The sequence below is a fragment of the Schistocerca gregaria genome, chromosome 2, assembly GCF_023897955.1.
Source record: "Schistocerca gregaria isolate iqSchGreg1 chromosome 2, iqSchGreg1.2, whole genome shotgun sequence".
NCBI classification, from domain to species: domain Eukaryota; kingdom Metazoa; phylum Arthropoda; class Insecta; order Orthoptera; family Acrididae; genus Schistocerca; species Schistocerca gregaria.
In genome coordinates, this window is record NC_064921.1 from 413,230,508 (window position 1) to 413,247,349 (window position 16,842).

The following is a 16,842-nucleotide window of genomic DNA, read 5'->3' on the forward strand; positions in this document are numbered from 1 at the left end:
TTTAGTTCTGTTCTGTATCTCAAGCTGTGTACACGTTTACGACTAACTACGAAATATATCATTTAACCTATAATCGTATCCTGTTCCCATAAAGTATTGTCTTGTATTTTCTGTAATAAGCATGAAATTAATCACCTACCTGTTGTGTCTTTATAATATCACACAGTTTTCTCTTTTTCTTGCTTGATATCTTTATTCCAGTTGTTACTTAAGATTTGTTTCTATTATTAAACCTCGGTGTATGTTTCTTTATTGGGGATGCAGTTTCATAGTAGTTGCTAAATATTTCCATAAATCTGTTGCACTTCTCACATGTACTTCCATGCTCATATACTTCATTCTATATTTCCATAGCTAATAGTTGTCTGAAGGTGTCTATATTCTGTTCACTTAGGATTTGTTTTTCTTTGATTAATTCTGTTTGCATTGGGGTTTTATGTATCAGTATTGTATGAAAATCAATGTACTGTCCATTATGGTCACTAAATCCTGCTTTTATGGTTCCAGCCTGAGTGGCATTTTTTTCTGCAATTATGAATATTTGATCAATAGTGGTACATGTAGTTTATGTAATTCTAGTGGGAGAGTTTATAGTGGCCTGTAAATTATATGAATGCCGGCCGAAGTGGCCGTGCGGTTCTAGGCGCTGCAGTCTGGAACCGCGAGACCGCTATGGTCGCAGGTTCGAATCCTGCCTCAGGCATGGATGTTTGTGATGTCCTTAGTTTGGTTAGGTTTAACTAGTTCTAAGCTCTAGGGGACTAATGACCTCATAAGTTGAGTCCGATAGTGCTCAGAGGCATTTGAACTAAATTATATGTTGAAAGAATGGCCAAGAGATTTTGTTTTTTGTTTGAATTTTTCTGGAAACTTTTGTTGAAGTCACCACATACTGTTAGTTATTTCTTGTTAGCCTTACTTTTGCTGAATGCTCTGTCTAGCTTCTGTAGCAAATATCCAAGTCCCCATCTTGGCTTTTGTACAGGCAAATTATTATTGTTTTTAGCAATGTTATCTCTGTAGCTGTCCAGCCCTGGTAGCTGAGTGGTCAGCGTGACGGAATGTCAATCCTAAGGTCCCGGGTTCGATTCCCGGCTGGGTGTTGTGTTGTCCTAATCATCATCATTTCATCCCCATAGACGCACAGGTTGCCGAAGTGGCGTCAAATCGAAAGACCTGCACCAGGCGAACGGTCTACCCGACGGGAGGCCCTAGCCACACGTCATTTCATTTCTCTGTAGCTGAAATTTCAAAGTCTACAGATTTTAAGCCCGATGCTCAGTGTTACTTGTAACAAAAATGCATGTCCTGCTAAGAGCACAGGCTGTCCTACAGATTGACGAGGATAATGCTAATCCCAGCAATTTTGTGACTGCTAACATATTGCTTGTCACTCCTCAACCCATGTTCACTTAAACAGACAACAGAAGTTTCCTTTAGATCATCTGACAAGAGTATTTTGAATTCACTGATTTAATTCACAAAAGATTGAACATTCTGATGAGAGAGCATGAATTTTGTGCTTCTGTCAAATTCAGGCATATGTAACTGATCACTTACCTTCTTTTTCACCACTTGGTCTTCTTTTTCTGGTGAGGTCATAAAAAATCCTCATTCCTTGTTTGGACATTTGTATTGGCTCATTTGTTTTTTGACTGTGGATGTCTTTTTTCCTGTAGCTGTGGTTGTATTTTTTGACATTTTTGTTTTGTTGCCTGTAGGTGTGCCTTTCTTGTGCTTTTTCATAGTTGCACAAGTTTCATCACAAACAGTTCCTAAATTATATGTCTCAGATTTGCTCATCACAGTAAGGTTTTTGTAGAGACTGGTTCTATAACAGTTGATTTGCTTGTAATGATATCAACATTCTGTATTAATTTTGCTAGCATTTTACCAATCAGCGACTTCCCAGCATTGTTCTAGTGTTGTCCATGTTTTGTAAAAAGTTCTTTTGACATGGGAAGCTGGAAGAATGTTATGAAAGGCCAAATTTATAACTGAGTTATCCTGCAGGTCATATCTGTGCGGCATGCTAGTAACTATGATGTTGGACATTTTGAGATCATATAGTGTAGTTTTTAAGCACTGTGTAGATGTTTATCCACATTCTGATAAACATCATTGCTTCCACCCATGATCATCATGGCATCATTCTTAGATGACTTGTTTAGCGAGTTACCGTTTCTTATTATCTCATACAAATGTGCATTCGGTTTTGTTATTCCTGTGATATACAGTCAAAAAGTAAGTAATTAACATAGAAAATAAAATAAAAGGGAAAAAAAATGATAGTTAAAAAAACAAATTTAATAGCTTAACACACAATAACATCACAGATAACATTTAGTGCTGATTTATCTTCAAAGAGTAGTTTGTACCATCCAATAATGGAGACAAACATTTTACTTCAAAATTCAACATATTTTTTTTTATAATGGATTTCTTACAAGCATCAGTGTCTTGTATATAAGTTTGTAGATACATAAATTTAATTATTCATATCTTCCCACTTCTCATATTACTACAGATTTAAAACCAGTTGTTATAATGTTACTACTTTCATTTGTCAGTATTAAAATTATGTCAAATTTAAGGCTGTTTTGGCTTTAAAAAATGGAAAAATTGAATTGCTAATCTAGGAGATAAAGAATGTCATTACATAAACACAAGTAGTATAGACACAGAACACAACACCAAAATATCTAGTTTAAAATTAACATCACAGATATATATACTGTCACAATCCCATCTTTCATCACCGTATCAAAATAACCAAAAATACAGAGACCAACACAAAAACAGGGAATTTTTTTTGTACAACTCTCATTTTCTTAATGAATTAAATCCCAAGCTCAACTTTTTCATTATTAATACTGTGTTTTAAATAATAAGATGCTAGTTCTGGAGTAACATAGTGGAAGTATATGCTTGAAGCTGATGAAAAGATAGGGTATAATTTTTTATACTGGAGGTCAAAATGACAAATAAGTATGAAAGGGAATAACAGTGTATATAGAGTGAATGGTTGTAGTGAGATGCCCAGGTGAAAGAATATATGCATTAAAAAACTACAGACACTATATCAGAATAAAAAAATTTTAAATTCACAAAAACAAACAATGTAACAAATTAAGGAATTAAATTTTCGTTTTATATGGTAGAAATAAATTCATTATTGAGAAAGGGCCCTAATCATAAATTGTGATTATAAGTAATTTCAGTAAAAATAAATGAGAAAATTTGAGGCTGGATGATGACCAGACATATTGGTGAACAACTGGACAATGAAGACAGATGAATGTGAATGCTCATAAAAGCAAATATAAATGCTGAAAATTGCAGATAGAAATGGCGAGAGATAGCTAGTAAAAGAATAGGAAAATATGAGGTAGTGAACAGAATCACAATATATGAAGGGAGACTGGCTCTGTCCATAATGGGTCATTCAGTACCGAACAGGCGCTGTGTCATCCTCTGCCAGTGGTATCAGTTGGGTGGAGTATGGAGGAGAAAGAGGTAAGCACATCACACTTATGAAAGTTGTCTGCTTACTAGACCTTGTAGATGCTTCTTCTCACTCAGTTCACATCACAAGGCTAAATGCATCCCTTCCCTGTCCTTCCACCAAGAAAAATCCCTGATAGTACTGCGGACTGTACCTGGGTATTCTACACAACAATCAAACATGCTGGTTGCTTAGCCATGTAGGTGGACAAAGATGAGTTATGGTATCGACTGAAGGTACAAAATACCCTTCTTTTTCATCATGTATTGGAATGACAACAACGGGGTGACCTATCTCTACCGGTAGTTCCCTGTTGTCACAGTTGACATGTAACACTATATGACAAAAGTATAAAAAATGTATCTCTTTATTTAAATTAGGTGCATCTAACCTATGGATATAGGATTCTGCTTTATTGTGTATACCATCCTCCAGGTACTTAATAGAGTTCAACCAATACTTCTTCTCTAACACCCCTTTCACTAACCTTTAATTCCCCTCCACCCATCTTACAATGTGTACCACATTATCTGTTATTGCTAACATTTCATTCTTTGTGCCATTTCCATCTTTAATTTCCTTTCCTTCCCAGCTCTCAACCAATGTGTTATCTCTTGGACATCAGATATGGCTTTCTCTATCTGCTCCTCCACTCCAGCCTTTTGTTGCACTTACCTTCAATCATTAGTTTACCACCAGCCCACTCTCTTGATTTAATCCATGTAGCCTGTTCCTAAACTTTACCTATTTTTAAAATTCTTGCACAAGATCTTGAAGACAATGAAGATGACAGGTTTCTCACAAGCTAGAATTCCCTTAGGATATTCCTACTTTACAGTAGATGTAGGTAGCAGTGAAAATGATCCAAAATGTCCATAGTCCCCCCTCCCCTTTGCTGGCACATCTGAATTTTAAAAAATAACTTATGAAAGTTGTCTGCTTACTAGACCTTGTAGATGCTTCTTCTCACTCAGTTCACATCACAAGGCTAAATGCATCCCTTCCCTGTCCTTCCACCAAGAAAAATCCCTGATAGTACTGCGGACTGTACCTGGGTATTCTACACAACAATCAAACATGCTGGTTGCTTAGCCATGTAGGTGGACAAAGATGAGTTATGGTATCGACTGAAGGTACAAAATACCCTTCTTTTTCATCATGTATTGGAATGACAACAACGGGGTGACCTATCTCTACCGGTAGTTCCCTGTTGTCACAGTTGACATGTAACACTATATGACAAAAGTATAAAAAATGTATCTCTTTATTTAAATTAGGTGCATCTAACCTATGGATATAGGATTCTGCTTTATTGTGTATACCATCCTCCAGGTACTTAATAGAGTTCAACCAATACTTCTTCTCTAACACCCCTTTCACTAACCTTTAATTCCCCTCCACCCATCTTACAATGTGTACCACATTATCTGTTATTGCTAACATTTCATTCTTTGTGCCATTTCCATCTTTAATTTCCTTTCCTTCCCAGCTCTCAACCAATGTGTTATCTCTTGGACATCAGATATGGCTTTCTCTATCTGCTCCTCCACTCCAGCCTTTTGTTGCACTTACCTTCAATCATTAGTTTACCACCAGCCCACTCTCTTGATTTAATCCATGTAGCCTGTTCCTAAACTTTACCTATTTTTAAAATTCTTGCACAAGATCTTGAAGACAATGAAGATGACAGGTTTCTCACAAGCTAGAATTCCCTTAGGATATTCCTACTTTACAGTAGATGTAGGTAGCAGTGAAAATGATCCAAAATGTCCATAGTCCCCCCTCCCCTTTGCTGGCACATCTGAATTTTAAAAAATAATTAATTTGATATATAGGGAATTTGCGGAAACACAAAGCCACTTTTGTGTCAGAGAGCCATGTAGCTGAGAGGAATGATAATAAATTATAGCCATTGAGACAAACTGTCCATCCATAGCATATCTCCTTCCAACTACTGTAACAGGTGGACATCACATGGATCTCTCCTACTTGTAGGACTTAGTCCTTTCATGCTTGATTTCATATATCATTTGGAGGATCATCCCTCCTGTTTCTAGTGCATGGGCCTATGATCCACTGCACTCCACACTTTAACAGAGTGTATTTTATGTTTCAGTGTAAGAGGGACTATAAATTTAAATGGAGATGTGTTCTCTCACTTGGCAACAAAAAGTGTGTAGTCTGAGTTTTAAAATTGTGTGTGCTGTTGAATTCTTGATGAAACTAAAAACAATTAGTATTATTTTTGTTTCTCTGCTTCCCATTATTATGGACATTATTAACATAAACAGCTTTCTCTGCATTATATATACCATCATTCTCTGCAATAACAATGCCCTGCATCTTTACACACTTACCATCATTCTCTGCAATAACAATGCACTCCATCTTTACACACTCAGTATTCTTTTGACACATCACAGACTGTGATCTGTGCTATAAGAAATTGGTCCACCATTTTTACCACTATGAGATCAGAAGAAATACTGATCAGTCATTAACTAATTTATATTAACAAATTTAGTGATGTTTGATTCTGATCAAGTTCTATCACTGAATATATTTCAGTCCTTTCTCATGTTCTTCAGAGTTTCCACATTTGTTTACCTCTAATTTTGTTTTACTTTTTCCTGAAGATGCAACATCTGGACAACAAAATTTTGCTATGTGTTGCTAGACAGGTATACATATTAGAAAATATGTCTAAAGAGTGGTTCAAGTGAATGGTATTCTTCTCAAAATAAAATAAAATGTAATGGCAACATCAACAGAAGCATTATTTACATGAAATGGTAGCATAATGACTAAAATTACATGTATTTGTAATGAGAATGAAATGAAATCTTGCATTATGATATGAAAGCTACAAATGGCAAGACTGAGTAAAATTCAGTACAAATTTAATTAATGAGTAAGGTTATTTTAGTATCAGGAAGTAGTTAAAGCTTCCATTGTGATTTGGAAGTTAAGTTACCAAAGGCAAGAGTGAGTTACATTCAGAAGTGGAACTACTAAAACATTTAAAGGGGTTCCTCTACAAAAATTCTAATTAACATCATCAAAAAGGAACTGAACTGTCCATCATCTCTATGATTTTTCAGCCATTTCAACTTGTCGAATGTGGGCGGCATCTTTCTTCACTAAATCTCCCTTGGATGCTCATGATTATTGTAAGTCAAATTCACTTACGCAGCTCTGAATGATGTCAGAACAATTTTCTTGTGCACCACATTTTAGCAGTGTGCAATAGCACTATCACAGTACCTGAGCTTAGTAGCACAAATTTTTGAAAAATATTGGTTACATTAGGGCCTAAACAACTTGACACTATTTACAATCTGACTACGGTGCAATAGCTGCTCCAGAAAGCCCACAGATTTAATTTTTGATTTATATTGGAAGTAAATGAGGGAACTTCCATAATAACTGTTTTTACATATACATATCACAGATAATGCTTTTCGAAGAAAGTACTATTTAACATAAAAAAACAGAGATTCTTAATTACTTTCAGACATCAAAAAGTAAAATAATAATAATAACAATGATTATGATAATAATAATAATAATAATAATAATAATAATAATAATAAGTGCATTTTATTCTTGTGTGACATTAAGATGATACAGGACCTTATCCTTGTCAAGTCAAAGAGCAGATCATTTAGCACTAAGATTCCAAAGACATATGAACAAGATGCCCATTCTAATGAAAATACTTGTGCTCAAATAAACTCAGAAAACCAAGCTTAAAATAGTTCTCTAAGAAGCTCCACTTCACAATACAACAGCTGGAAAATATTATTCATATGTTTCTTTTTCAAAACTGGCCACTTCTCATGGCTGTGCCTTTAAGCCCACATACCAGCTTTTCCTTAAACCTCACTGAGTTATAATCTGGTAAAATTCATATGGTAGTATCTCAGTAAATGCAGAGGGCATAGCACTGCAAAATTATGTGCATTGACACCAGCCACTTTTCATTCAAACTCCTTTGAATGCCTCCTCACTCTCTTTCTTTGATGTTGAGACACAAACCTGTAAGATATTACCGTGTCGGAAATTATTCTCAATCTCTTGCAGGGAACGCCTGTATGTCTCTGGTAACAATAGGCCCACAAAAATAGTTCCTGCAAGTGAAGTTGCTGCAAAGAACAAAAAGACATCTCGTGATGTCCATTCTCCATCACCTCTGTCAGTTGTCAGGGCTGCAGCCAATGAAGGATACAGTTTGAGTGCTGCAAAGTTTGCCAGGTATGCGAGACATGTGGTGGCTCCAGCTGCAGGCCCACGTGCGTGTGCAGGAAAGACTTCACCCAGCAGTGCCCATGGTAGTGTGTGGAAACCCAGTGCACCAAACACCTGCAAAAGTAAGTGTGTAGTGGTAGGCACCACAGTAATCTCAACTTATTTACAAACTTCTTTTTTATAAATTTGTTCTTGGTTGGTGCCTTGTCGTGTAATCCTATTTATACATTAATGTCTTTCCAAGTAAATTTAACATATGATTTTTTGAGCATTTTCAAAGTGAAGAAAGTGATGTCCCAGTGTATTTGTCATTTTTTACCTTCCATGAACCATGGACTTTGCTGCTGTGAGATGGCTTGCATGTTTCAATTAAACAGATAACCATGCCATTGGTGAAGCTGTGGGATGGCCACATTGTCAGGGGTGCCATGTCACATACTGTGCAGCCCCACCCACCAGAGGTTTGAATCCTCCCTCCGGGATAGGTGTGTGCATAGTCTAGGGACCGATGACTTCAGTAGACTGGTCCCTTAGGAATTCACACACCTTTGAACCATTGGTGCAACCACATTGGAATATCTGTGGAGAGGCCAGTCTAAAATATGGCTTCTGAGAAGGGGCAGAGATCTTTTCAGCAGTTGCAGGGCAACAGTCTGGATGATTCACTGATCTGGTCTTGTTACATTAACCATAGCATTGCTATGTTGGTACTGCCTGAGGGAATATGTCTTTCTTTCGTTGAGTTGTAACTGTGGAGGAGCTGAATAACACTGTTCTTGGTAATAACTAGAGAATGTCTGTGTGCTGCTGGTAAGAGATAAAGTATTTGCTGTTACCTTGTGGCGAATATAATTGCAATAACACTGATTTTTGGAAATAATGTAGCAGAGCAGGATTGATTTTTGGAGAGGCAGACTTTCCCACATAAATGGTCTGAGGTGTGGAAGTGCCTTGTGGTCTCTCACTCTCATCCTGTATAAAGGCGTAAACAACACAATTACTCAAGTTGTTTTGAACTATGATAATAGTAATGAAGGATATTTTTTACAATGATATACCAAAATCTAGAGTGAGGAAAATGTATTAAGTAGAGATTAGATTAGATTAGATTAGATTAATACTTGTTCCATAGATCATGAATACGACACTTTGTAATGATGTGGAACGTGTCAGGTTAATGAAAGATGTCTGTACGAGATATTACATTACACAAAAACTGCATGACACTAATGCTTAAGTTAGTTTTTTTCCCTCCCTTAATTTATATCTAAAAATTCAGCCAATGAGTAGAAGGAGTTGTCATCTAGAAATTCTTTTAATTTATTTTTAAATGATGGTTGACTATCTGTCAGGCTTTTGATGCTGTTTGGTAGGTGACCAAAGACTTTTGTGGCAGCATAATTTACCCCCTTCTGTGCCAAAGTCAGATTTAATCCTGCATAGTGAAGATCATCCTTTCTCCTGGTGTTATAGCTATGCACACTGCTATTACTTTTGAACTGGGCTGGATTATTAACAACAAATATCATAGGTGAATATATATACTGTGAGGATCCCTAGATCCTTAAATAGATGTCTGCAAGATGACCGTGGGTGGGCTCCAGCAATTATTCTGATTACACGTTTTTGAGCAATGAATACTTTTCTACTCAACAATGAATTACCCCAGAATATGATACCATACGAAAGCAGTGAATGAAAGTAGGCATAGGAAGCTAATTTACTGAGATTCTTATCACCAAAATTTGCAATAACCCTAATAGCATACGTAGCCAAACTCAGACGTTTCAGCAGACCATCAATGTGTTGCTTCCAGTTTAACCTCTCATCAATGGACACACCAAAAATTTTTGAAAATTCTACCTTAGCTACAGACTTCTGTTCAAAGTCTATATTTATTACTGGAGTTGTGCCATTTACTGTACGGAACTGTATATACTGTGTTTTATCAAAATTTAAAGAGAGTCCGTTTGCTGAGAACGACTTAATAATTTTGTGAAAAACATCATTTACAATTACATCACTTAGTTCTTGGTTTTTGGATGTTATTACTATACTTGTATCATTTGCAAAAAGAACTAACTTCGCATCTTCATCAATATGAAGTAAGCATATAATCTAAACAAATCACGTAAGTAAAACAGTTACTGTGCTCATAATATGAAATACTACATAAAATAAATTTTCATTTCAAGAAAAATGTATTTGAGAAGATAAATTACCCTGTATGAAAGCACCAAGTAGGTTTAAGTGAAGTATGGTGGCAGAAGGAACAAATTTTGTAGTCAGGCAACTAAAGAATTGTCAACAAAATATCAAATAGGAGTGATGCAGGAGTAAGTCCAATAATGAACAAAAATAGGATTTTGGATGAAGTGTTTTGAACAGTATAGTGAAGATGTTACCTACCATAGCAATATTACAGCTGAGTTGACATTAAGTTGATTTCTGTCAGTTACGGTAGCCTGGGCACGATGGCTTCCCACGCCTACTACAACCAACTGTATAATGTGATTTGTAACCATCTCTACAGCAACTCTTCAGTGTTGTCACAGCTCTGCAGGTGGATACTGTTCTAACCTATAATAATTATGCCTAATAGGTCTGTAGACGATTATAAAGTAAAACAGTGTATGATCATATCAAAGAAAATATTCCGTGTAAAGGAATGATTTAATTGTGATGATGAAATGGAAGAAAAAATCAGTAGAAGTAGATGATAAGTTGCTGTTGGAATTTTGTACAGATCACAGTTAATCATTGCTAACTCAGGGTTTAAAAGTTGTGAAAGAAGGTTATACACAAGCTGCAAGACTTTTTCAACAGTATGTGGACTCAAACTATAATTTATTAATTATGAAATGACAAAGCTGAAGAAACTGCAAAATGTAGTAAACTGAAGGAAGTAAATATTGTTGAGAGTTACACAGGGAGCATTAATCAAAGAGTCACTGAAATTGGCAAAAGAAACACAATAGAATATCAATGAATAACTTTCAGGGATGAAAGAGTGGAGGCAGCAGAGAAACAATTACATAAAGAGGCTAGGTCCAGTAAGAGTCCTTAGATATCATAAGAGATAATGGATTTTATCAAAAGTAATATTCACTTGAGAAAACTATAAGGCACAGTTTCTGGACATGTATCTTCAAGAGGCATAAATTCAGTACTTCCAGTAGGCATACATAAAAGTACATACACAATCCTAGATTTTGAAATGAATAGCTCTTTGTTCAGGGATATATTGGGGAAGGTTAACAAGATGGGCAGGACACTCAAACTGCAGGATAATAGGACCCACTTATTGTGCAGATGAGGGGAGGGGATATAAAGATGAAAAGGGAAAGAGGGGGTCAAGTAGGAACTATCAGAAAGAGTAAGAGGTGAGAAATGGTGTACTGGTAAGCACTACACCAGCTTCAACCCAGAGATGAGCAGGAAAAATGAATTTAGAGAGAGAGAGTAATGAATAGTGTTATTAAGAGAGAGAGACTGCTGCGCCACAAGGGCTACATAGATCTTCTCATGCAGTACTAGTTTCTCTGGACTCCATGTGGGGTTTGCCCTCAACACATCTTCGCTATAATGACTGTAGAATATTTTTGTTATATGTCATATTATAAAGTGAAAAGAATTCTGCTGTAGTTCTTGGACAAGCAAGCATGTGCACAGTATGAGATGCCAAGACAGTGGGAGTGTATTTACAAAAAGTAAAGCATTTGGATGCATCTGCCCATCAAGTTATCAGTTGAAGGTCGACCAAGGCATCAGAATGTGGTAATGAATTCTCAGAAGGCCAAGAGATGAAGGTTTAAGGCCATGCTTATGCTGAGTGCCCTATCAATTAGATGGTAATTAAGACATCGCATGGAGACCAAATGTTCCAGTGGCCCGAAAAGATAATAAGCAGGCACTGTGTGCAATCATACCTAAGTGGAAAAATATCTTCAATAAGGGCTGATATAATCAGTACTGGCAAAGTATGCAAGCAGTAACCAGCCAGTAAAGCAGAGGCAAGAGCCAGTGATGTTAGTGCACACCAGCAGCTACTTGTGGAACAGTAGTACTTCATTCACGAGAAGACAATATTACATCGGGCAGCACCACTACAACTGAAGTGTAAGTGGCAAGCTTACAAGTGTCTGGTGTATGTTCCATTGACTAGTGCTGAACAGAGATAGTCTGTCTCTGCCTCAGATACCAATGTAGCGGATTTCATTTGCTAGTAGGAACAAGAAGCTGCATAGTATTTGTCTCCTGTGAATTAGGTCAATGGGCCAGTGAGATAATTAACAGGCCAACAGGCCACCAAGTTAATATTTAGGCCAAGGGGCCACAGATTCATTAGATGGCAGAGCAAGTGACAACAACTGCACTTGTCTGAGGTAGGCACCCCAGGGTAGTGTATTTAATAGTGACAAAAACAAGAAACAAGGTGGCTCTTGTCTCTTGATAGTGAGAAGTCCACATTTAATGGGGCAGATTCATAGTGAAAGGAGTACCAGCTGAGGTATATGTGTTAGTGGATCTGTTGGTCAGACACATAGCATAAAATATATGTAATGAGAAAAAAAAGTTATTAAGAAGTTAATTTTGTAAGATGAAAAAACTGCACAACAGCTGCTTAATCAACAATCATTTATTGTATACACAACTGGTTTTGGGACACCTGAAGTGCCATCATTTGGTGTAAAAAATAAAATCATTTCATCGTGCAAGGTCATCCTCATCCCATTATTGTCATGGAACTAGAAGTTCCATGTCAAAAGGATAAAGGGGGTGGTACATAAATTCCATAAAAACCATTCCCCTGCACTGTGACTATTACATAGTTCTCCAGTTTGTGTTCCCAGTCGCACAGCATAGGGGAATAGGTTTTATGGACTTTATGGTCCCCCTTCGTCCTTCTGAATTCTGGTTCCATGAGAACATTAGGATGAGGAAGACCTCAGATGGTTAAGTGATTTAATTTTTTACACCAGATGATGGATCTTTAGATGTTCTAGAATCAGTCATGCATACAATAAAAGACTTTTGATCAAGCAGATGTCATGCAGTTTCCCCATTTTATAAAATTGACTTTTACATTTGCAGGTGCCCCATACGAAGAACTCTTTAAAGAGTTTGTATCATCTTGCTATACTGTCAAAGATCCTTCTCCATTCCCCAGTATCGACCCTTAACAACCAAGGAGGTTCCACTCCCTCCTGTTATGAAGGTTAATTAGGGAAAAGCACAACTGAAGAATATTGTCACACCCTGATTGCACCAAGCAGGCCATATCAGCCCTATATTGGTAATTTAGCTATACGGTCGCAGGTTCGAATCCTGCCTCGGGCATGGATGTGGGTGATGTCCTTAGGTTTAAGTAGTTCTAAGTCTAGGGGACTGATGACCTAAGATGTTGAGTCCCATAGTGCTCAGAGCCATTTGAACCACACACACACACACACACACACACACACACACGAAGGCAAAAAAGACACATCATGGAAAATCCAAAATTGAAAACTTTGCTGGCTGATGTGTGATGCTGCAATGCAAGTCCACTATGCAGCTGGCACAGATGACATTGTGGCAGCAGGACATAAAGTCTTTGCAAATTTCATTCTGTGTACTCAGTTGGACAGTAACTACACCTCACAAACAAGCGTGTGAACAAAATATGTATATGTCCACATTTGTCAGGGAGCATGTAGTTGGGCTCAAAGGATCTAACTGGTGTACTCAGCGAATTGCTCAACACTTTAACAGCAGCAATGCCACTATTTGACAATGTCGGCAGGAATGGGTAAACCATGTCTGGACACAGAACCAAGAAGAAAGCGGTTGATGTCAAACATCAATACATGAGGACTGAGTCATCATCAGAGAGGCACCCACGCCCCAGATTCATCATTATCATTTATCTGATGTGCAACTGGTACTTTACTGACCTCAAGGGCTATCAATAGGCGGCTCACAGAAATGGTGCTGAGCTCACGGTGCCCCTTGCACTGACTACCACTGACCTCTACACCAATAAGCCTGTTTGCAGTGTTGTGAGGCACATTCAGGCTGGAATCTCATTGAGTGGAGTAGAATTGTCTTCATTGATGAGTCTTGCATGTAGTTGAGCCTCAGTGATCAGTGAAGACATGCCTGGAGATGTTATGGACAGAAGTGGGGTACCAACCTGCTGTTGCCCACCATGCAGCCTGACAACCAGGAGTGATGGTATGGGGTGCCCTTTCTTTTCATAGCAGAACCTGTTCAGTTGTTATCTGTGGCACCCTTATAGCACAGCAGTATGTCGATGATACTCTCTGTCCTGTTTTGTTGCCCTTCACAGCAAGCCATCTTGGGCTTACATTTCAGCAAGATAATGCCCACCCACAAACAGAGAAAGAGTTTTACTGCTTGTCTTCATGCTTGCCAAACCCTACCTTGGCCAGCAATGTCACTAGATCTTCCTCCAAATGAGCACATTTGTAGTGTTAGCAGTAGCACCCTCAAACCAGCCCCAGATTTTGATGATGTAATGCGCCAATTGGAGAGAAATTTTGCATGATATCCCCCATAACACCATCCAATAGATCTGTCAATTAATGCCAAGTGAAATAACTGCTTGCAAAGGGCCAGAGATGGACCAATGTGGAACATATAAGCCGTCCAAGAGCTGGACTGATTTAATTGATACAATCTGTGAAGCATGCAGCGAGTGTTCTGTCAGATTGGCTCTGGTTCTAATATTGTGGACTGTATCTGGCGTAGGTGGAACTCTAATTCAGCATGAGCTACACTTTGCTTTGACACATAGATTTACATTGCCTTGCACTTTCTGAGGGGCATTGTGAATATATCAATTGTTGTTAATAAACTGGGGCAAGCCCCTCTAGTTTGTTTGTTTTTTTATTATTTCTCTTTAGCCATTTTTTACTCATCATCTCAGGAAAAGCTGGCACAGTGCTTACCAGTATACTACCCTTGACCTTCCAGTCTCCCCCATAGCCCCTCCATGCTTTTCCTCTCTTTCTCCCAACATCCTCACAACAAACTGGCCCTTTAATCCTGTGGTCTGGTGCCATGCCCTTCCTTGTTAACCTTCCCAAACTTATCCTTCTCTCCTCCCCAAGGAAGAAACATCTACCTATGAAAGCTAGGGTAGTATATATACTTTTGTATGTACAGTATCTCTCACTACCCCTGAAATATTGCCTCTTGGAGGCAAGTACTTGCCAGAAATTCTGTCTCAGAAATTAAAGTGCTGAGATGGAAAACAGATGTCTGAAAACTGATAATAACGGAGAGTGCAAAATTACAAAGCAGGAATAGTTACAGGAGAATTGCGAAGCTGTACCAAAATGTGCATAACAATGGGAAAGATAGGTGCCACTTTTAGGGTATGAAGAGCTCAGATGGTTAGCTAGTACCTAACAAATAACAGAAGACTTAAAAGTGGAAAGAGTGTATAGAAGGACAGTATAAAGGAAAGAAACTTGTATATCACATTAAGAAAAGGGAATGGGAAGTAGTTGAATAGGCACCTGTAAAGGACAAAGACAGTGTTCCATCAGAATAATTAAGCTCCTCAGGAAAAACAATTATGACAAAGCTATTTTACCTAGTACACAGGTAAAATGACACAGATTTCAAAAAGAAATTTATAATCCCAAGGTGGCCACAGAATTTTTGAGCAGTACTGAACCATACATGAAACATACTTTTTGAAATTCTGAATTAATGATGGATAAAATACAGGGAGTGCAAAGCAGTCTACAATTTTGACAGAAACTGGATTGCAATAATTAAAAGTTGAACAATACAAAAGGAAAACAATAAGCGAAGAAGAATGGAGACAGGTTTGCAGCCTATACCCATGTTATTGAATTTGTTCATAGGGAAATCAACAAGAAACTTAGAAATTGAATTAAACTTCAGGGAAAGAGATAAAACTTGAATGTTGGAGAATGATAGTATAATTCTGAAGGGATGACAATGTGCTTGGAATATCAGCTGACGAGAATGGATATCATCTTATAAGCAGGCTACAAGATGAACATCAACAAAAATAATACAAACCTAATGAAGAGAAGTAGAATTAAATGAGGTGATGCTGAGGGAACAGGATTACTCAGTCAGATATTAAAAGTAAAAGATGGGTGTTACCCTAAACATGGTGAATATATCAGCAAAAACAATCAATTTTTGAAAATATAATATGATTGAGTAGACAAAGAATCTACTCACGAAGTGGTGGCAGGAGAAAAAGACATAAACCTTATAGAAATGTGCAAGCTTTTGGAGTCAGTGGCCTCTGTCTTCCAGCAGAGGGATGAAGGAAAAGGACTGGCAAGGTTTAAGGAATGGGGATAGTTACAGAAGAGTTGCCCAGAACCCTGGGTCAGGGAAAACTTACTGGATGGGATGAAAAATAAATAAACAGCATTCAAAAGCTCTTGAAAACCTGAGTACAGTGATGTAATGCTGGTTAATGTGAGCATTGAAACTTCTCTCAAAAGGGTCTAGGAAATACACTAAAATTGAAATGTAAGATGGCCATAATCAGTTATTGCAGTGTAAACAACACCAAGTACTTCTGTAGACACATGAAACAATTGAAAGGCTGGCATTACAGCTCCACTTAATTGTGTCTACATCAAAACAGCTGATTCTGGTCATCTTACCTTTTGGTTTGAACACACGCCTTCGATAGTTTGAACAGTGTTGAAAAAAGTACTAGGTCTGTTAGAAAAGTATCCAACCTTTGTTCTGGAAAACCCTTCACTTATCTGGAGCAGTGGACACCTAATCACCCTCAGAGTAGTTCCATTGGGACTCCACACACTTCTACCAGCAGTGCTGCCATTGTTGGAAGAATACCAAAAAGGCCTTTCGCAATGGATTTTAGCCTGGCTATTACCACTGACATAATGTCCTCTCTCGTCTAAAATTACATTCCTCTCAATGGCCTCTTGAGTTTGAGGAACAGCCAGAAGTCACAGGGGTCCAAATTAGGAGAATAAGGAGCCTGTTGAAGGACAGGAATATATTTTTTTGGACAAAAATGTTTGAATCAAGTGTGAGGAATGTGCTGGAGCATTGTTGTA

The 16,842-nt window shown here is 37.7% G+C and overlaps 1 protein-coding gene across 2 annotated transcripts in view; it reads right to left on the reverse strand.

The window, feature by feature from the left end:
* Nucleotides 1-5,401: 5,401 nt before the first annotated feature.
* Nucleotides 5,402-16,842, reverse strand: part of LOC126323403 (facilitated trehalose transporter Tret1-like) — a 115,818-nt gene continuing 104,377 nt past the window's right edge. The window contains exon 7 of one of the 2 annotated variants that reach the window (XM_049994679.1): nt 5,402-7,867. In XM_049994679.1, coding sequence (XP_049850636.1) covers nt 7,490-7,867 — 378 coding nt within the window. In that variant the 3' untranslated portion in view covers nt 5,402-7,489. The remainder of the gene's footprint in view (nt 7,868-16,842) is intronic. The other variant, XM_049994680.1, reaches the window with a different exon arrangement.